This window comes from Labrus mixtus, chromosome 5 (assembly GCF_963584025.1).
Source record: "Labrus mixtus chromosome 5, fLabMix1.1, whole genome shotgun sequence".
In the NCBI taxonomy this organism is placed as follows: Eukaryota; Metazoa; Chordata; class Actinopteri; order Labriformes; family Labridae; genus Labrus; species Labrus mixtus.
In genome coordinates this window covers 16,644,438-16,665,844 of record NC_083616.1, presented here as the reverse complement: position 1 = coordinate 16,665,844, position 21,407 = coordinate 16,644,438, and the positions used below count along the sequence as shown (strand labels likewise).

General features: G+C 40.9%; 1 protein-coding gene across 2 annotated transcripts in view; it reads left to right on the top strand.

Moving 5' to 3' along the window:
• Positions 1 to 21,407, top strand: part of wdfy3 (WD repeat and FYVE domain containing 3) — a 99,009-nt gene that overhangs the window by 51,370 nt on the left and 26,232 nt on the right. For both annotated transcript variants that reach the window (XM_061038170.1, XM_061038169.1), the window contains exons 17-31: positions 784 to 896; positions 3,189 to 3,426; positions 7,755 to 7,855; positions 11,700 to 11,918; positions 12,386 to 12,570; positions 14,310 to 14,541; positions 14,682 to 14,842; positions 16,952 to 17,063; positions 17,461 to 17,651; positions 17,813 to 17,965; positions 18,292 to 18,365; positions 18,520 to 18,681; positions 18,791 to 18,885; positions 18,996 to 19,116; positions 19,368 to 19,585. In XM_061038170.1, coding sequence (XP_060894153.1) covers positions 784 to 896; positions 3,189 to 3,426; positions 7,755 to 7,855; positions 11,700 to 11,918; positions 12,386 to 12,570; positions 14,310 to 14,541; positions 14,682 to 14,842; positions 16,952 to 17,063; positions 17,461 to 17,651; positions 17,813 to 17,965; positions 18,292 to 18,365; positions 18,520 to 18,681; positions 18,791 to 18,885; positions 18,996 to 19,116; positions 19,368 to 19,585 — 2,375 coding nt within the window. The remainder of the gene's footprint in view (positions 1 to 783; positions 897 to 3,188; positions 3,427 to 7,754; positions 7,856 to 11,699; positions 11,919 to 12,385; positions 12,571 to 14,309; positions 14,542 to 14,681; positions 14,843 to 16,951; positions 17,064 to 17,460; positions 17,652 to 17,812; positions 17,966 to 18,291; positions 18,366 to 18,519; positions 18,682 to 18,790; positions 18,886 to 18,995; positions 19,117 to 19,367; positions 19,586 to 21,407) is intronic.

The window sequence follows — 21,407 nt, the reverse complement described above, 5'->3', positions numbered from 1 at the left end:
CTGTAACTCATGCAGTCTCCTCTCCTCTCCTCTCCTCTCCTCTCCTCTCCTCTCCTCTCCGGACACTTTGCATTCAAGGCACTTCCATTCCAGTCAACCTTATCATTGACTTTAAAACATGCATTTAGCCACCGCTGTTAAGATGTAGAGTACCTGCGACATAACTGCTGCATTCAAATGCTGAACATTTATTTGCTGTTTTTATCCAGAATGCTTTACAGTTTCATGAGAACAAATTTATGTTTTTTTTTTGTATCTGTGGTCTCTTGTGAGAATACAGGCCTGCAGGTCTTAAAAAAACGTAAATTAAAGGGATTATAAACCATACATTAAGGCACCCCCACACATGGCCATTTTTGGACACCCCTCGGTTTGCCAGATGTAAGACCAGTTATCACGGTAATCAAACAGGTGTTGCAGCAATAAAATTATTCTTCCCGATCTAAAAGCCCTCTACATTTTTTTAATAAGCTCCACGGGCTGAAACGTGGTAAAACTAGGATAAATATTGGAGATGCTTTTTAAAAATGGAGAAAGGTTAGAACACAGTAAGGTTTCAAGACTGATGCAGAGCTGGCTAAACACTGAAGCTTCAGTGTCCATGAATTGGCAACCTGCTTTCGCATCGACTCCAGGGGGGAGGGGGAGACGGCTCTCTCCACTGTTTTGAATTTGTACTGCAGTAGCCCATTTTTAAACACTGTCAGAGTCACATATTGCTCCTTTAATGGATCCTTTTGGTATATTTTAAATAATATCATCATCCTTCTTCTTTCTCTGTAGGGAGTTTTTACGCCTCGGGAACCCTCTGAACTGCGGCGCCTGGGACAAAAAGCTCCTGAAGCAGTACCGGGTTCACAAACCGAGCTCTCTCAGCTATGACACTGACACCAGAAGTAAGACGATAACAAATCTCTTCTTTGCCTTTAATCATATGATTCCTAGGGTGCCTGGGGTTTTGGATGGATTCTAAGCTGGAGTGTGACTCACACTCCTTGGAAGAACACAGGCCAACACACTAACTCAATGACACTTAAAAGACCACTGTGATAAACTTTTGTTATCGATAACCTTTAGTATTCAGTAAGTGTGCGGGCTGGATTGTGTATGAATTAGCATGGCACTAAAGTAGATAAGCATTTTTTTAAATAATCTTATTATGTAGCTTAATTACCTCCTTTTAACATAGTTAGATTGAGGTACAATCAATGTTAAAGCATTCAGGTCAAACAAGTTGAATCCATCTGTTAGGGTCAAAACATTTAAATTTGACTTCCTAAATAAAGCTGTATAAATTCTATAAAAGCAATAGATGAGGGGACAAACATCAAATAAAAGTAACATGCGCCTGGCTCCGTGTTGCTCTTAAACATTACTTCAATTCTTCGGCAAAAATGACTTTGCCACTTTTCAAGTGAAGCCATCAGGTTTTTTTAAGAGCTCAGAATGAAGGTTGAATTCCAACGCAGTCCATCAGTACAGTTATGAAACATGATAATGTCATTCAGGAGCTTTTCCCATCTGCCACAGTGATACCAGCCTTTTTCTGTACTAAAAGCTTGAACAAAAAAAAAAAAAGCCCATCAATCTTCTAGCTATCCTGTTTTTTTTTTTTTCTTCACTGGCTCTTCCTGCAAGCTCGTTGGACAATTCCAGAGCTATATAGGCTCAGAGGATGAGCTTCCTGTCACCATTTAATTGCTGGTGGAAATGACTTTCACTGTCTGGGTGATGGGAAGCGAAGGTTTCTGAAGGTTTTCATAAAGGTTCAGATGATTGCAAGGTTAGTGTAACAGCTGAGTGAGCTTTAGTTTTTTATTTTCCTAACCACAATGTATCACTTTCAAATATGTAGCTATTATTGCCTTTAATGTTTCAATACTCTATCGTAAATGCACATGTCGATCAGAATCAGGCTGTGTACATTTTAAAGCAAATGTGCCAGTTGTCAGATGTGAGAAAATGGTCCTTAAGGCTTCTTATGATTAAACAGTTGATGTGTAAACTCAATGTTTAATCACAGATTGTTGTGCCTCTGTGAATCTTATACAAACTCTTTGTTTTCTATAAGCAGCTGTTAATGTTTGTAATTTTTCGGTCTCCTCAGCATGTCTCTAATTGCTTATTGTGTCTCCTCCCAGCTGAGAACGTAGATTAAGTCCTCACTAATTACTGCTGTTAACCAGCAGCCACTGTGAGAACACAGAGCCATCTCTCTCTGTCTGTGAGGAGATCATCCAGCATGGTTTGCTGCTTCACTTTGATTCCTTCTTCTAAAGATGTGCTGGGACCAAGTCTGTTTGTCAGTTTTCTTCGATGTTTAGTCTTAGTGACAAGAAACAAAAACGATTATTAAATGATGTGTCTGCTTTTCAGATAATGTAGCTAAAATTGAAATAGTTGTTTATAGTGTTTAAGCACAGGAAAATGTAAAACAAGCAGGAACTTAATTGTGGACTGTGAAGAAACAAATCTACATGCTGGAGTGTGTAAACGGCTGGTGACGAACCTCTCTGTTGAATCATTCATTTGAACATGAACTTACCTCTGACTTATTTTAGGGTCTAGTAGTCTAAAAGGTACATTTTCACATCTTGAATCAGCTGTGATTAAAGGCTCTGAATCACTGAAACATAAACCTTTATGGCAAACACATCTGCTCAAAGTATGTCTGCTAAAGAGCCATTTTTATTTGAAGTGTCTGCCAACAAAATGAGAATGATCTCTTAAGATTTAAACAGCTGAGGTAAGAGGCTTTCTTTGAAAACCAGAAACAGCCTTTACATGAATCTGTTCAATACCACCAAACTTTGACAACATTACTTAGTTTCACTCACAACCGTTGGACTAATTCTGCCAGGATTTCTTTTTTCTTTCATTGTTGTTGTTTTTGATTAAAATGAAAACACACAATAGCACAATATACTGAAGTACTGCAAATTGAGGCAGCAGTAGAAAAGCATCTCTTCTTCTGTGAAGTGAAATGACTACGTGTCTTATTATATTTGTATGATAGCAGCCTTTTCTGGTTTAAGAAATGAACCTCACCTACACAAAGTGTCAGCTGAAGTGATCTTCCAGAGCGATCCTTTACTCAGTAACATAAAGACCTCACACTGCGATCTGGGTTGTAATGTTAGCACGCTGGTTCCACCTCATTACTGAATGTGTCCTTCCTGACTTCACAGACAGCATGACTATGTCCATGGAGGGCTTTGGTCCAGACAGCGTCTTTGCCACGCCTGCAGAAGACAACGGCCAGTATCGCATCAGCCGTAGCCTGGTCCGCTCTGCTGAGGGCAGCACTGTACCCCTCACCCGAGTCAAGTGCCTGGTGTCCATGACAACGCCTCATGATATACGCCTGCATGGATCTGCTGTCACGCCTGCGTTTGTGGAGTTTGACACGTCGTTGGAGGGTTTCGGGTTAGTCAGCATGCTCATAAAAGTTCTAGTCTTTACGTAACTGTTTGTTTTCCTCTTTTAGCCTTTTTTAACGCAAGAAAAGAGGGTGAGTCACATGCCCTATAAACTGATCATAATGTGTATAACACTCCATAATAATGTACTAATAACCTGTTGACAGATCGTTCCCCCTCCAGGCTGCACTGTATGACTACTGTGTAAACTTCCTCTGGATATCTGAAGAGTTTAAGTGCTGTAAAGTGCTGCAGGCATCATGGCATTCCTGTGGTTTCTGAAACTCTACATCCTGTTTAATTAAATTATTACCAACCCTTAAAGAACAACCAAAGCTCTTAATTCCACTGACAGAACTTACACACAACAGCATATTCTTGAGAAATGTTGCGTCTTACAGATTTGTCATTGCTATATAAACTTTAAAGTTACATTAGTGGATTTTGTTTCAGGCCACTTGAGACAGAAAAATGTAGAAAAATGCAAACATTCTTATTTATTTAGCTTATATGTTTGGCAACATTCTCCTTCTTACAAATCTAGTGGAAACATTCATTTTGTTAAGAGCCTTGGACCTCATTGACCAATCTTTCTTAAGAAGACATTTATTTTTAAAACCCACTCAGGCAGTTTGTTATTTGATTCTTACATCTACCAAAGCTGAGAACAATTCAGCTGTTTAAGAACATGCCATGAATCAGACAAAGGTTCTTGTTAGGAACATTATTAACAACACATTTATTGGAATTCTTAACAAAATATTGGTGAATGCTAATATGTTTCTCCCAACTGCCCCTGATTGGGAAAAAATATATATTTCAAGTGCCAATAAATAATAAACAGGAGAGCAACAACGATTGATATCAGCTTTAATAAATGTATCATAAGATCTTTTTTCTCTCTGCTTTGTGCTTGTGCAGATTTGTTCTCCACTCGGAAAATGTCTTGTGTTCTGTCAGCTAGCAGTTTCATTTTCTCTACTGGCTGGTTATTAACCTTGTTAGTGAGAAAAGCTACGCTTTGATATTGAAAATGGTGTTGATGAGTGAGCTGAGACTTCAACAGAAATGATTCAAACTGAATCAATGAGCTGATTTCAGGGTTAAAAATCTTTGTTCAGATGAGTAAGTGCTGCTGTGTTGAGGGATTATTCTCAGGGTTTTGTCACCTGCAGGGGAATCTTTCATTTTTGATTCATTATGATTTTTTAGTATCTAGGACCATGGTTAAGAAGGAAATGATCAAGGAACAAATGCTTACAGAATGTCTGATAATTTGAAGAGAACTGGTTTTTTAACTCCCCCTAAAGCCCCCCTTTGTAATGATTTGTTGCTGTTTATCAGGACTGGATCCGTCTTCATCACATTTTTTTTAAATGTCCTTGCAGCAACAGCTGATGCTGGTCTTCTATAAACTACTTTTCTCTATTTTTCTCTTTGTAGATCCATTTCTTTTCACCCGTGACGCCCACCTCAGGGTGCAAAATGTAATTTTTCCGTTCAATTAAACAGGTCGCGTGTGCTTTTTTCCACCTCTCAGCAGCACCTGTCTATGTCTCTGCAGGAGGCCGTTATTCGCCTCCAGTTGTGGAGCCACGCATACAAATTGGCTGATTTTCCGCCTTTTATGTCAAACACACCCATTGCAGTGCATTGTGGGTGCTGCCAGGCTCTGCTGCTCTGTGTGCTTTGTGTTGTATGTTAGAAGCACAGTGAGAGTCGGGGTCAGTAGTCATGAGGTGTGGGATGTGACCTTGGCAATTGGCCCACAGATACATGACACATGCGCGCTGACACACAGTAAACAACTTTGTCGAGACTTAAGACGATGATTTATTACATTCTTCATTAATATTCATAAGGATGTCTGTTTAAGGTCATTTCTGACATTTCCTGTAAGTTGAGGAGCAGAATACCAGAGGTTATGTTCTCTGATTACCTGACCAGAATCAAATTACTACATAGAATAAGTTTAATTGGAATGTTGTCTTTGTGTCCGCTGTAGTAGACTAAGCCATCGAATGGTTGAATCACACAGTTGAATTCATCTTTTTTGTAAGACCTTTGATCTCCAAAATTAAGAAAAAAATCTATTTTGTGCATGTTTTTCTTGAAATAGGCATTCTGAGGAAACGCATGTAGCTATAGCTTTGCACAGTGTCATGGGCCATATATGACACCTATGCACACATGCCAGATTTGTCTGCCAAGACAGATGATGTTGATAAGGTTCATTAACCTGGATAAGCTCAGTTGTACTGATTAAATAACATTTCTGTTCTAGAGCAGCATTACTGTGCTCTAATCACCATGTTGTGTATTTAAGTATTTAATGATAATTATATGTATTTGTCTTCTCTGATACTGAACAGAACTCCTCCTGTGGGAAAAAAATAAAAATCTGTGAACTCCAAAGACTGAATCAGTTAATCTAGACTTAATGAGGCATCAATCTTCAAATCAAAATAGACCAAACAGCTATGTTCTGATGCCTTTAACTTAATACTTATTAAACTCCCCTCATCCACCCAGTGAACATATTCCTTGGTCCATAATTCCCAGATTTAATTTTCCCATATGAACCTGTTCAACTCACGCAGCAGCCACCTCAGAATAGAACATGGAGTTTCTCTTGAAAACACGGAGACGCAGCAGCACACAGGCAGCGAGGCACTGCCCCACTTTCTGCTCAGCATAAACAGAGGACACACACACACACACACACACACACACACACACCCACACACCACAGAGGAACCCCTCCTTCCTCTCCCATCTGTCACCATGAAATATTGATGCCGCTGCTGCTATTAGGAATCCCACACACATGCACACCCTCGCTCTCTGCCATGCACAACATGCTAACACACACTGAAAGACACACACAGACACACACACAGCCTTGCATCTTGCAAGGGGCTGGGATGATGCTATCAGTGTGGGTGGCTGGGGATGGAGGAAAAAAACTCTTCTATCTTTATTTTTTCAAGAATACAAAAACTGTATATCTTCTATTTCTAACTGGGGGGGAAATTAGCATATTGAGCTGGTGGAATCTGACATGCTTCTTTTAATCTAATCACAGGGATGACTAATGGGGAACAAAGGAGACAGCGTACATGTATTCTGAGGCAGCAGGCTGGTGTTTTTGTTAGTTATGCAGACTGTCCATTAAACAGCGTCTGCCCTTGAGAAGCGTCCTTGAATTAGTTGTTGAATTAATGCCAGATAAAGGACGCCGTGCGCTCGCTAACCGTGACCCTCCTGTCCAGGTGGGGAGAAAAGAGAAGGAGCCAAGAAATTGGGTCATTTTAAGGGTCATTCAATGTATCTTTTCAAATGTGTCATTATAAGAGAGCAAATACAAGGGGAAGAAATAGATTATATGAAGTGCTGCAACAAGAGTGTATCTTATTTTATATTGATTTAGTCAGTCCATGTCCACTAACAATTATTCCATTCCTTATCTATCCTGGGTGTGTCTTCATATTAAGAGTGTTGATCCAACCGATAGTCCACAATTAAAGTATTTCTAGACCATTTGCAATTATATGAAATGGAGAGAAGCAGAAAGGTCTTAGGTTTGATGAGCTGGAACAATGAGGAGTAAAGCAACCCATCAGTTCATGGTTCAGCCCAGGGATGTCGGGTTTGTTCTTGAATAGCAGCCAACATTTAATAAATATGTTGTTTTTTTTGTCTGAAGCCATGTTTCAAACAGTACGTGTCAGTGTCTTCAATGCTGGTTCAGGATGATTAGTGGGGAGACAATAACACCTAAACTGAGGGGCAGTGAGTCAGCAGAACATGACGCAAACTCACAACTTAAACGTCGACTTTTGTCAGGAGATCATTGGTCCTCGTCTGCTGCAGGAGTTTTTCACGGACTGGAAGACAGGACTTAAAGGCATCAAACTGAAATATTTATGAAACACAATAAAGGAACATCATGTGGGAAAGACGCTTACTGGACACTTTAAAACCCCTTTAGATTTAAAAACCAATACAAATCTCCACCCTGTTTCTTTTAGTTTAAAAAAAAGCAAGAGTACAAGTGGATTCCTTTTGAAAAGAACAGCCTAAATCTACGCTTTCATCCCACCTCTATCCTGCTCTCATACATAATTAATCCTTGAGTTATGAAGCAGTTGAGACTTTCACATTTTATATTAAAAAAAAGGTTCTTTGTCTCCTTGAATTTTTTTGGCAACTAAAGGAAGGGCTTTTTTAACAGCCCCTTTGTATGGAGCAGGACTGTAAAACAGTTTTTGTGTCTGTTACTGCTGTTTCCTCACCTAATAGTAATTATTCTGTCTTTTTTCTTGTCCTGTGCAGGTGTCTGTTTCTGCCCAGTCTGGCGCCCCACAACGCCCCCACCAACAACACCAACGCCTCAGGTGTCAGCGACGGAGCGGTGCTTAGCGGGATGGGTACAGGTAAAAAAAGAAAAGAAAAACAAGCTTGATTTTATGAGTGAACTTAATGTACTGGGGCATTTAGCAGTAGTAATATGGTTACCAACTAAGCCTATAAAATGCAAACAGAAATATACAGCCATTCGTTTTACATACAGTACATACATTACAGTATAAGTTGGTGAACTATCAAAGAACATAACATAACGTAAACATGTAAACTAGCAGGAACCAGACCAACAGTATCCAGCCACAGAAGCATGGCAAGATAACTGGCTTACCCCAGCGTTGGGGACCAATGATGTCATACTCTGAAATTAGAATACATTTTAAATCAAACCAGTGGGCAATTGTCCCCAGTGATTACCGTAATGTCTTTATAGATACAGAACAATTTGCTGCACCATAATGCTCCACTTCTGATCTTGGCTGAAAATGTGGCCTTTCCAGTCTCCTTTCACCAAGATACAAGTTGCTCCATATCCCACATAAACACAAACACGATGCACACCTTCATGTAGGCTTCTGTTTGTCATCTTGATCTCACGTTCTTTTCTTGTATTTCGTGTATTTTTAAACCTCCGTGTCCCACACAAAGAGTTCATAATTGTTCTCCGATGTTTCCATCATGTTTATGCTGAAAAAAACGACAACACCTGAAATTCTAACAAACCAATGACTTGAGAGTAGAAATAAAATGAATCTATGACGCTGTGCTGGATTTTCTAGTCTGAGATTCATTTAGTATTTATAAAGCACAGCCAGACTCCACTCTTGTCTCCTTCTTCTCTGCTCTCCTCATTTCCTCTCATCTCTTCTCCCCCTGTTCCTTCTTTGTCTTCTTTTCTTCATTTGTACTTTCTTCTTTTCTCACCTCTTCTCCTCCCCTGTTTCACCTCTCCTCTGTCTCCCCCTCCAAACCCTTTTGATCCCCTCCTCTCCCCTATTTTATTTCTCTCCCTTTCTTTCACTCCTCTTTCTCTCCTCCCCATCCCCATTTACAATTCTCGCCTTTGCCTTCTTCTTTGCTCCACTCCTTTCCTCTTATCTCCTTCTTCTTCTGTGCTCTACCTTTTCTCCCCTCTCCTTCCCTCTCTTCTCATCTCCTCTCTTAACCTTCCTTACCTTTTTTTCCAGCCTCCACACTGCATGCCATCTCTCTTTTCTCCTTTCTCTTCATTTTCTCTCTTCTCATCCTCCAGTTTTTTCTTTTCCTTTCCTGTAATCTCTCCTTTCCTCCCTGATCCTTTTCTTTCTCCACCCTTTCCCTCCCTCCCTTTGCATTTAATTTCTTCTCCTCCCCTACTTCCACCTACTCGATTCCTTTATCCATCTTTTTCCTCTCCTCTCCTCATCTCCTTTCCCTTTTTTTGTCCTCCTGTCCTTCCCCTCTTTCTCACCCTTCCCTTTTTCTTATATCTTATCTCCTGTATGAATCGACTCTTTCTCCTCCTCCTCCACTCACATACATTACTTTCCTTTCTCCATCTGTTTATCTATTCATCCACTCCCTCTGCACTCATTCACTCCCACTTTATCCCTTTCCTCTTGTCAGCCAACTCTATTTATAGACTTACCTCACTTTTTTTTCTTCCTTATTTCTTTCTGTCACTCACATTTTTCTTTCCTCTCTGCTTCTCACTCTCCAACCATCACCCCCCCCCCTTTCCTTGCTCTTTCATTATTTCTTTCCTTCCCTCAATCACTCTCTCAATTGGGTCCGAACATTTTTCCTCCATTTTTCCTCGTCTCCTGTCCCGCTCATATCTGACCCATATCTGTGGATGACATCATCCGCAGCTCATTCATCAAAATGTTTTCATTCTGCTCAGGTACCCAGTGCACCTCTGAGAAAAAGAAAAAGTATTCCTTTCTTCTCTCTGCCTCTTTTTTCCTCCAGCAAAAGAAGAACATTTTTATTTTCAGTAATCGAAAGCCCAATAATCCTCAGTCTACTCCACATTTAAGAAGTATTATAATGGTACTCTGAACAGGCACTTAGCTTGTAGTTTGGCCTGTCCATCAGAAAGAGCTAATACTAAAATCAATCCTCGCTCATGTGGCTCAGAGCAGACGCTGGTATTCCAGCAGACAGTGAACTATTGTATTCTGGACAAATTCTAATTTGGTTTTAATAAACTATTGAGTGACAGCCTGGACCTCAGGCACGGTGAGTTTGCAATAATATGAGTTGTTAGTTCACGGTCGCTTTTCTGCCTTCAGGTTTGTTGGAACATCATGTTTTGATGTGGCTTCATAAATTTATCTTTAATATGATTGAACAGGAACACATCTTTATCAGCTGACATCTACCCTGAAGGTTTAATTTTCTTTTGTATACCTTTATTATATTTTAGTTTAGTCTGATAAGAAAACTCACTGTATAATTTAGCCTGCTGTAGTTTTGTTTGATTTAGTTGCCAGAAAAACTGTGACATGAATTGATTACAAACTCGGGAAATATTCTAGATGAACCAGAAAAATGATGAATGAAAGGAGAAAACTCATTTGCACAGGTGAGATAAGATGACCCGCGGGCTCACTGATGTATTTCACCTCAAACAACAATCATAGATAACATTAAGAGAGAAGGAGAGAGTGACAGTCATGAATAAAATACAATGCAGCTGAAAGACGTGAATAAAATTCACATTACACTCAATATTTCTGCTTTGGCATTATCAGTGAGCCGTGTTGTCAAAAGTAGAGAGGCGATTCCAACTCCATTTTAACTGTAATGTTGTTGCCTGCAGCAACAACACGAGAGTAAACATCTAGTCTGCCCAGAAATTACGATATCTGTGACACTCACCAAGTAAATGAGAGAGAGAGCGAGCTCTTACTGGTTAAAACTCTGTGTAGAATAACACTTATCTTAGAAGTCAAATTTGTGAAGAGAAAGAATACGCGTGTCCTATTTTACTCTTTCAGTTGCGCAGTATTTAAATGTAAAATCCAGTTTTCTTGTGAACAATAAGTAATTGTTTATGCCCTGATACAATCACAGGGCAGAGTATAATGCGACAGTTTCTTTGCCCCTCATATCATCTCATTGCCCCTCAGTTTTCCTCTCTCAGACCCACATAACCCCCACCGTCTAACCCCTGACATGATGAGCCACGGCAACATACAAAGATGAAAACACAAACACAAGAAACAGACTACACATACAACGTGCCAAATCCTCCCAAGCTACCCCATGATCATGAACATTAAACAGCAATGTTTAGACATCAAGGGCTTCAATAGATATGGAAGGTGTTTAGTATTTTCCTTTAATTGATCTGAACCTTTTCAACTGGTCTAAATGAATGGTCAGACGTGGAATGTTTTGGAACTGGATGAGTAGATTGCTTCTTCTCTATTTATTGGTTAACTAGAGGCCGAGGTAGAACAACTCCTGTTTTCCTTAAAGTGAAATACTTGTTTTGTCGAAGGAGTCTGCGTACTCCATAGAATACATTTTTGTCAAAAATGAAGCATCTCAAAGAGTTGTATTTCTGAAAGGATTCTTCTTGTAACATGTTCAGACACTTGATACATTAGAGCCTGTCAGTGGAAAAACCAAACATTTTTATGTAATGTACTGTGATTGAGCACAGTTTCCTGATGGTATTACCCTGAAGCCTTAACAGGCTATATTGTGGTCAAAAACTACAAGAAAATTGCAAATGCAAATTGCTATGTGTGGTTAGGATGTATTGCTGGCTGTTTTTGTTCTGGAAAACTTAAACCTTTTTTTTTTTTATCATTGTACGAAATGATATTAGAACCATCATAAACAGGCTGCACCATGTTTGCCTTCACACGTAACATGTAATTGTCAGATCTTTTAAAATAATATGTTACAATGTCTCACCTCCAGGGGAGCGCTTGTTTCCTCCTCCGTCCGGCCTCAGCTACTCCACCTGGTTCTGCGTGGAGCGTTTCAGCTCAGCTCCTCATGCCCACCCAGTGAGACTGCTGACCATCGTCCGGCGAGCCACGTCCTCAGAGCAGCACTACGTCTGTTTGTCAGTTGTTCTGTCTGCCAAAGACCGCTCGCTCACTGTGTCCACCAAGGAGGAGCTGCTGCAGAGCTACTGTGAGTCCTGCAGTTACAACTTAACAACTCAATTCGTTCATGGCATCAGGGGCTGTTTGTTGTTGTTGTAACACCAAATGCAGCAAAAAAAGAAAAAGTTAATTTAGTCAATTTAAACCTTCTGTTGTTAGACATTGATGATAGTATAACAAGGTGTAGTATAGACCAATGACATTATCACTTCAGATTGTATTTCGGAGAAGAAACTGTCCTTAGTTGTTTGTTTGGATGTTCACATGTTTAAGTCTGTATTTCTATCAATGGTTTGAGGTTAAAGTAAAGGTCAGACCATGAAAGAGAGAAGGTATACAGTCAGGGAAATCTGCACATCAGTAACACCTTATAAACCTCACCTAATAGGATTTCAGTCATTACCCAGATATTTTTTTTTTTTTTTTTTTACCTCCATCCAAACCTGCTGACTCATCAATGTGTCCCCCCTGCTTCCCTCTCTCTCCCCCTTAAAGCAGCGGACGAGTCGAGTGAAGAAGCCTCCTTCTATGAGATCCTGCCCTGCTGCGCTCGCTTCCGCTGCGGCGAGCTGATCGCTGAGGGCCAGTGGCACCACCTGGTGCTGGTCATGAGCAAAGGCATGCTGAAGAACAGCATGGCCACGCTGTACCTCGATGGACAGCTCATCAACACTGTAAAGGTAAAGTTCTGACTGTATTGTGTCACACATTCATATAAAGCAGGAAGAAATATGTCTTATTAAGCAGTTTTCTGTGTTGAGGGTATACAGTACACTGGGGTGCAGGAGGGTTTCAACTTTTCAATCAATATCACTCCAAAAGAAAACAATGTATTTCCAAAAGATCAAAATGAGCCTTCTTTATTCTTTTCAGAAGTAGTGTGTCATCACATAACTGTGATTGCAATGTTTCTCGTTTGCTTCATTTCTTAAGAATAATTACTGTTCCTCCTTTTTAAAGAATGACAAAATAATTACAAACTATACTTATATAAATGTATACATGTTGTGACATTAGATCTAGGCAGCATGTCCTGATCGTACCGGACTGCAACACTCTCATTCTGGTGGTGCCAAATTATACGTATACAAAAAGAAAGTAAGATAAGCATTCTTTAAAACAAATCTTACTTTATGCTGTCAAGAATAGTGAAAATGTTTCCCATTCATGAAATAATTTCTAAAAAGTAAGAGGATGACTTAACACTTGTCTGATCAACACTTAACAATCAAAAAGAATCTTGATTTATAAGCATAGTTTATAGACTATAATGTCTAACTTAGTGGCACAATGCTGATGTTATAGAACAAAGCACTTATAACTAAGTTACCGGTAATAATCGTTGTCAGAGTGCAACCTTAGTTTGTTTTGCTCTGATCGGGAATACAAACATCAGACTGCTGGCTGAAATATTACGAACGCTGGCCATGGTTTTGATAAAGACAGGAAAGTGCAGCGTTGCAGCCCAGCAGTCAGCAGACGAGTGTGTGGCCTGTGGTTTTGGTGACTTTAGATTCCTCCTGAGATTACAGAGCAGAGAGCAGTGTCCCACCCGACACACCACAAGTCTCAGCTTCCTCTCCGCACCACTGATAACAACGGCTGCATTTCCCATTGAGGTCGTCAAACAGGAAACAACAAGCTGGTCATGTGTATCTCATGTGTCTGTGTGTCTGTGTGTCTGTGTGTCAGAGGGTGCTTGTGGGTTGTTGTTTTTCGTCCCCTGTGATTGGTTGCATGTAAAGCACAATTCATCTCTTACAGGCTCAAATTTCTCTCACGATTTTGTGGACTCTTTTCGGCAAAATGTAAAAGTAGCTTCCCTTTCACAAACAGCACAATTATCAAAGCACTGATGCCAATTTACCATATTTTGATTTAAAAAATAAACTGCACTCCAAACAGTTTTCCCTAGCAATATGTCCCCGCTGCGTTACGACTCCTCACGGTGGCACTTATGACTTTAATGAAGGTAACATGAACAGAAGTTCATTGGCCAAAAAAGAAGCAAACAGTGAGCTCAAAGAAAATTGATTGCAGTAAATGATACTCCTGCGCTTTACCTTTGTGGGGGCATTTTTATTTGTTTCAGCTCATCAGATTTTGTGATGCGTCATTACATGATCAATTATCTGGGAATTACTGCGTCGTGATATTATTGTTATCATGGGACACATATCACCGATCCTATCCTATCGTGAATTACAGTCTGAATTACCTGTTTGTTTTTATAACTAAGAGGTCTTGATGTTGTATTTATTTCTGCTTTATTTTTAACAATAATATGAAAGTAAATATATGAGCATACATTTGAGAGTCGACACAACTGACTGACTGTACTGTACTGGAAGCTTCAGCTCAGTCTTTGTGTGCACTCAGGTTTTATATATCACTCATCTGTATCTCTCCTCTCCTCCAGCTTCATTACATCCATAGTGCACCGGGCGGCTCCAGCTCCACCAACCCTCCCGTGTTGAGCACCGTGTATGGGTACATCGGGACGCCACCAGCCCAGCGCCAGCTCTCCAGCCTGGTGTGGCGTCTGGGACCCAGCCATTTCCTGGAGGAGGTCCTGCCCGCCACCAGCGTTGCCACCATCTATGAGCTGGGACCCATCTATGTGGGCAGCTTCCAGGCCGTCTACCTGCCCTGTGAGTGCTCATCTTCCAGCACTCGCCTCTTCTTTCCTTCTTTCACAGACCCCCCCCTCCCCCTCCCCACCCACGCGCACACACAGTTAAATACCTTCTTTGTATTTGATCATAATATCTCTGTCCTCTGTCTGTCTCAGGTAAAGACTCAAAGACAGAGGTAGCGCCTGCCACTCCAGTGGCGTTGGTACCAGAGGAGAAGGTGTCCTTCAGTCTCTATGCGTTGTCAGTCTCTACTCTCACTGTGGCCAAGATCAGAAAAGTCTACAACAAGCTGGACAGCAAAGCCATCGCCAAACAGGTCAGACAAACCACTGCAACATAATTCAATTCACCACGCTGGGATTGTATGATAATGAATTCCTTATGTAACTAAGTCAGGGAGGTTGAAAAGTAATCCACAGAGAAGAGTGAGATGAAGGGGCTGAAATATGATGATTGATAAATCCATTTTATTTTCCCTTTATTTTTTATGATGATTACGGTACATGACACATTTTGCAAATTACTGTTCATCATGTGTCATAAATCCAGAGCACCTCTAAAGAGTTATGTTCTTTTTCTACATTACAAAAAAGGATGTTAGACGCCAGAAATGTAACACCTCCAGGATGGCAAAGAAACAGTCTGATGTAAAGAATGGCACTACCAAGCTTTTCATTCTTCAGATTATTCGTGTTTTGCCATTTCCATTGTAATCTCTGAAGAATTCCTCTCAGCCCGGCTGTGACAGGCTCAGTTCAGTTTGAGCTGGGATAACAGAATAATCCTGTTAGAAGCAATGGTCGCAGTATGAGGCATTAACCAGAAGCATAATGTGAAATGGAGCATGTTTCACCAGATTCTTCTTAACAGGATTTCTTAGTAGAACTAATATTCTATGCACAAGTATCTACACCAATGACAAAAAGAACATTGTTAGCTTCTATTATTAACTCATGAAACAGCTCTGTTCAGTAGGAACTGTTATCCTTATTTGAGTTTTTAATCTTCATAGAAAGTTGTCAGTTTATTGTCAGATGTATATCGTATGAGTTTTATGCATATTCTCTTAGTTACATTAGAAAGATGAGTGTAAGGTAATTCACAATGCAGAACTATTAGAACTTCTTTTCAACTTGTTTTCACTAGTTAGTTGACATTTTTACATTTACTTTTACTGACTGAGTCTGGTGTGGAGAAGGCTGGAGTCCGACTGAGGGGAGTGAGCGGTTTACTGACTCTCATGACATCATGTCTGTCTGACGCAAATGGAAAGAAAAGAAACATCTCCTCCCTCTCAGCCACGGTGCAGAGAGCTTTTTCAGTACGGACCTTTTTAGAAAAAAAATGAAATGTTTGCAGTAAAGAAATATTTACTTCTTTAATAATAAATAACTAGAAGCACAAAAAAGTTTGTTCAGGTTTCTTTTCTCACTCTCTATTTATAAATGTGAGCAAGGATACTAGATATTGGTCAGTTGACTTCTGCATGGATGCTCATTCACACATTTAAAGTAGCTAAAACACTGTCCAGTATTTCTACTGTATCAATGAGTTTCCACCCTTATCTCTCCCCCCACCTGTCAGCTTATTACCCAGCATGCCCTGCTCTCCCTGACTCATGGGAAAGAAGTGCAGAAGCAGCATTTCTGCTGTATGACAGGAAGAGATGTTTATTTTTATTTTTATTTTTAAATAAAATGTTGATGTAATGGAGGTGAAATTGTGTATGACAGCTAATCATTAACCTGTGTAAATATACATTTCCAGTCTTAGATGTCCCCCTCCCTCCACCCCTCCCTGTATGACACATTTGGACAAAAAGAACAATATTTAATTAACAACAACAGACATACAATATCAATTAACAACATGGTATTAAATAAAGGCTGAAGAATTAAAAAAAGAGGGAGGGGAAAAAACAGCACAAAAAAGCAATCCAACTAAATGTGTATATTTATAATCCCAGCAGTAAAGAGAGTATACGAGTGTACGTGTTCAGTGAGAATGTAGACTGTAACATAATCCCTTTTTTAAAACTAGGAAATTGACACTCAAAATCTGTTGCAGTATGTTTAACAAACTCCTACTATTAATAAAGCTCCATAAGTACATATTGTTTTATAGAAGCAGCAGGTCATGCAGACGTTTTGTTTTCTTCCTCATGCTTATTTGGTCCCACATCTCACTCTAACTGGCTGAGTATTGTCCTTCGAGAAAGTCCAGACCTCAATACAAGAGTATAGCTTTCTGATGCAACAAACAACCACGTCAGCAACTAGCAGCATTCAAACCCTTCACAAATAGAAAAACAAAACAAAAACAAAAGAACATGTAGCGTAATGGTGAACTTAAATCAGTAAAACATGCATATGGGGGTGTTTTTTGTTCTGGGTTTGTTAACTGAACATTTTGCCTCCCTCTTCAGCTCGCTGTGTCGTCTCATGAAAATGCCACTCCGGTCAAGCTGATTCATAACGCAGCCGGCCATCTCAACGGGCCAGCTCGAACCGTGGGAGCTGGAGTCATTGGATATTTAGGTAAACAAAGTCTCTAAAATGGACCATAAAATCATCATAGTTAAAGTCTGCATTGTTGTTTTAGATTATTGTTTTTTTTAACTGTTTTTGTTCTGTACTCTGCCCGAGCACGGGTCCTTAAATTTACATGAGCTGCCAACGCAACTAGGATTTCATTCTGTACAAGAAAAAAACACATTTGTGTATTCCTTTGCTTAATTTGTCCATTTAATTGTTAAAATATCCAAATAGGAAAGAGCTATTTCCCCCTTGAGTAAATATATCCTGTAATGAAACCTGTTGATTCTTTGTGCAACACTTACCTCAAGAGAAGTTCACGAGTCTATCTGGAAATGTTTGTATCTGTCCTGCAGCTTCATGTTTAAGCCAAACTAACTTTTCTCTCTTCTCCCTCAAGGGGTCCGCGCCTTTGTGGCTAAGCCTGTTGCCACAAACCTGCAGTACACGGGTGGTGCGGCGGCCATCTTGGGTCTGGTTGCGATGGCGTCGGACGTGGAGGGGCTGTATGCAGCCGTCAAGGCTTTGGTGTGTGTCGTGAAGAGCAACCCACTGGCCAGTAAAGAGATGGAGCGTATCAAAGGATACCAGGTGAGAAACAGGCCTACAGCTTTCATCAACAGCTGTGATACTTTTGGACTCTCGCTGTAGCCGAAAACAACATCTAGCATGATTAAACAAAAACATGATGTAACCAATATAGCAGTGTCCTATAAAGGTTTGAGACATACTCTCATGGTTGTCCCTCTCAGCTGCTGGCCATGCTGCTGAAGAAGAAGCGCTCGCTGCTCAACAGCCACATCCTCCACCTCACCTTCTCTCTGGTGGGAACAGTCGACAGCGGACACGAGACCTCCATTATTCCAAACTCCACCGCCTTCCAGGACCTGCTCTGTGACTTTGAGGTGAGGGAATGATGGGTGCAAAATGAAACCAAGGTCCCAGGAAACATTATATGAAATGAGGTAATCATATTCTGCAGTTGAAAGAACTCAAGTCTGCTACATTGGCAGCTGACCAGCATCCTGCTCTACTTAAACTCTGCCTGCCTGATGAACAGGTGGAGTATTTTTGGGATGTACTGTGGAGGCATTAGAACAAAGTTTCTCACACGTTTTGTTAGAAAACTTGGCTGCTCTGTGCCAAGATGTGAACTCTCCCTGCCAGCAGTTTGTCTTTGCCAAATACACATCTTGTGACGCAGAGGTCTCGGTCTGCTTCTTCTCCTCAGGTGTGGCTCCACGCTCCCTACGAGCTCCATCTGTCTCTGTTTGAGCATTTCATCGAACTGCTGACTGAATCCAGGCAAGTACCTTACTCTCCTTGAGATGTTTCCTTCAATAAAACTACAGATTCATTAAATCCAACTGTACTGAAGAGGTTTTTGAAACTATATGTGACTTTTTGAATCTATCATTTAGGATATCTAACTGTATGTGACTGTGTTTATATCGAACAGCGAGGCGGCTAAAAATGCCAAACTGCTGCGGGAGTTTCAACTGATCCCCAGGCTGCTGCTGACCCTCAGAGACACCTCGCTCTCCCAGCCAACAGTGGCTGCCATCAGCAATGTGCTCAGTCTCCTTCTGCAGGGCTTCCCCAACCCATACGACCTGCTCCGGTAAACACATGTTCACTCATACTTTGGTCACTCGGGTTCTATATCTCAACACAGACAGACGTAAGGAAACCCCAAACTGGAATTTCCCTCTTTGTTTTTCACCTCACAGGTTTGGCCAGTTCATCTCGTCAACTCTTCCCACATTTGCCGTGTGTGAGAAGTTTGTTGTCATGGAAATCAATAACGAGGAGAAGATCGATGGAGGTAGCGACACATGTAGTTGAAACTGTGCTTTTATAAATTGGTTGCAGATTAAAAAAAAATATTGAATTCCCCCTGACTGACTGATTGTGGAACTTTTGTGGTGTCTCCAGGTAATGATGATGATTTTGGAGGTCTCCTGTCAGCAAACCTTATTCTGTTGAGAAACCGGCTGCTGGACAACCTGCGCAGACTGCTCTTCACCAACAAAGAGAAATGCTCTGTCAATGCTCAGTAAGACAAGGACTGGTCCCTCTTTGCATAGCCCTAAAACCTTAAGCTCACAAAATTAAAGATCCCAGCGTATCCATTAGTTTTCTTGCAAAATGTTAGAACTCAAGTCTAATGTGAATTTGCTTCATGTTTGTATAGCTGAGCAAATCTTCGATAGTTGTTTGGGTGATGAAATATATTCTGAAATAGGTATTTGACCTAATTTTAGAGCAATCACTGACCAAAAGTTTGCTCTGCATCTCCTCCTGAAGGGCTTGTGAGGAGCTGGTGCGGACACTGGGCTTTGATTGGCTCCTGATGTTCATGGAGGAACACCTTCACTCAAGCACGGTAACAGCAGCTCTGTGGATCCTGGTGGTTCTGCTCTCCAACCAGTCCATCCTGAACCGCTTCAAAGAGGGCCTGTGCGGAGGAGGCTGGCTGGACCACACAGACTCCGTCCTGACCAATAAGATCGGCACAGTGCTGGGTGAGTGCACAAAGCCTGCTGTGGCTTTATAATCATTACAGTGACACAACTACTCAAACTACATCTGAAATACAGTATGAATGTAGATGGTTCCTGCGATGAGAGTAAGAAGCCTGGGTAATCCTGTAAAGTGTGTATGGTGTTTGTTGTAAAAATGGCTCAGCAGACGCTTCTCCTCACTCTGGCATCGCTTTCCGCCGGAGTTGGCCTTCCTTCAGTAAACAGAAAGCTGCGCAGTTTGTGCGCCGAACGGCCAAGGGTTTGTTTTCAAATTTTTTGCCTAAATGCTCCACCTGCTGCTACAACCCAGGCCCTCCTGAGCTCAATGGTTTTTAACCTCATCAGGTGTCTCCATGCATAAACTTGCATGTTTCTCTGTGTTGGACAAATTGTATCTTTGCAGACCCATTTAAACTCCACTACCACGTTTCCATACATTTTTCACTTCCTCAAACTACAACCATACCATTATCCTTCTACCTCCGGGTTGACAACCATTGACCTTGCTTCTGAAAACCGTGCTTAGTAGTGGAGTGGTCCAACAGAGTTGCTGTAGCGTTGTTAGAATAAGTGCTATCATGTTGAATCCCCTACTTTGATTAATAAGTTGTTTTTGTAATCAAGCTCAACCAAGTCTCTTATTGTTTACGTTTTTTAGTGAGAGCTCCATTACATATTAAATCCTGTTTAATTAGTCCAGTTAGTAGATTCCAGTCCTGAGATATTCCTGTAGACAGCTCTAGCATAGACCTGCCCAATCAATGGAACTTCAGTATTTTAAAACTGGCCCTTGTTTTCTACATAGCTCGGGGTCTAAATTACAAATAGCTTCAGTTTGCTCCAGTTGATTGCCTGCAGCGTAGTCCTCAAATGCCCCTGATGAAATATTGTCCAGCAATTTTAACAGTTTCATGTAAACCACAGGCTTAGATTGTAACTCTGAGTGTCTAAAATGAGGGGAATCATTCCTACAGGGTCAGGCCTCTTTGTTTAGGAGGTTCCGTATGAATCATCCAGTCAAGGACTCCAGAGCTCTATAACATTGGAAGGTGCACAGAGCAGATAACATCATTACATTACAAACTTTAGCTTATTTATATGTTTTGTATTTTAATGTTTTATTGCCTCTAAAAGTCATTACTGTACTTCTTTTGGATCTTCTTTTTTTTTTACATTTTATATTTCATCTTCTCTGTGGATATTATTGGTTGTTTTAGTGATTTTGAATTGTCTTCTTTTAATGTTTCTTTTGATGTCCTGTGTGAACTCTTTGAATTGCCTTGTTGCTGAAATGTGTGATAGAAATAAACCTGCCTTGCCATCGCAAACACCAAAGTCAACCAAAAACACAAAAAACAAACAGTAAGGGCGCGGTCTCACTGGCCATCCGTACCGTGCCCAAGCATACTTCAACGCTAAAGTCCAGTTCGTTTGGCCAGTGTGACCGCTCCGTATCGTGCTCAGGCACGGTACACTTCCTTGGCTTCGGCACGGTACACTTCATGCACGCGGGTACACAATGCTGACAGCCTTCATTAAGGAGAAATCCAGAGTTTCATGTCTGTATCTGACTAACATGACCCAATATAAGCCACAAAGTAGCTGTCAGGCTCTCTGTGTTGCATGCATGTGTTGTATTACGACTTTATGTACAAGAGGTAATCGTGCTTTTAGGCACGGTTATTCCTGGCCAGTATGGCCGCGGGCCGTGCCGGCCAGCGTGGGTATGGCGCAGCGGGGGGGCAATCGTGCTTGAGTACAGCACGGTACAGATGACCAGTGTGACCGCGCCCTAAAACTGCAATCCCTGTGCTCTTCGACC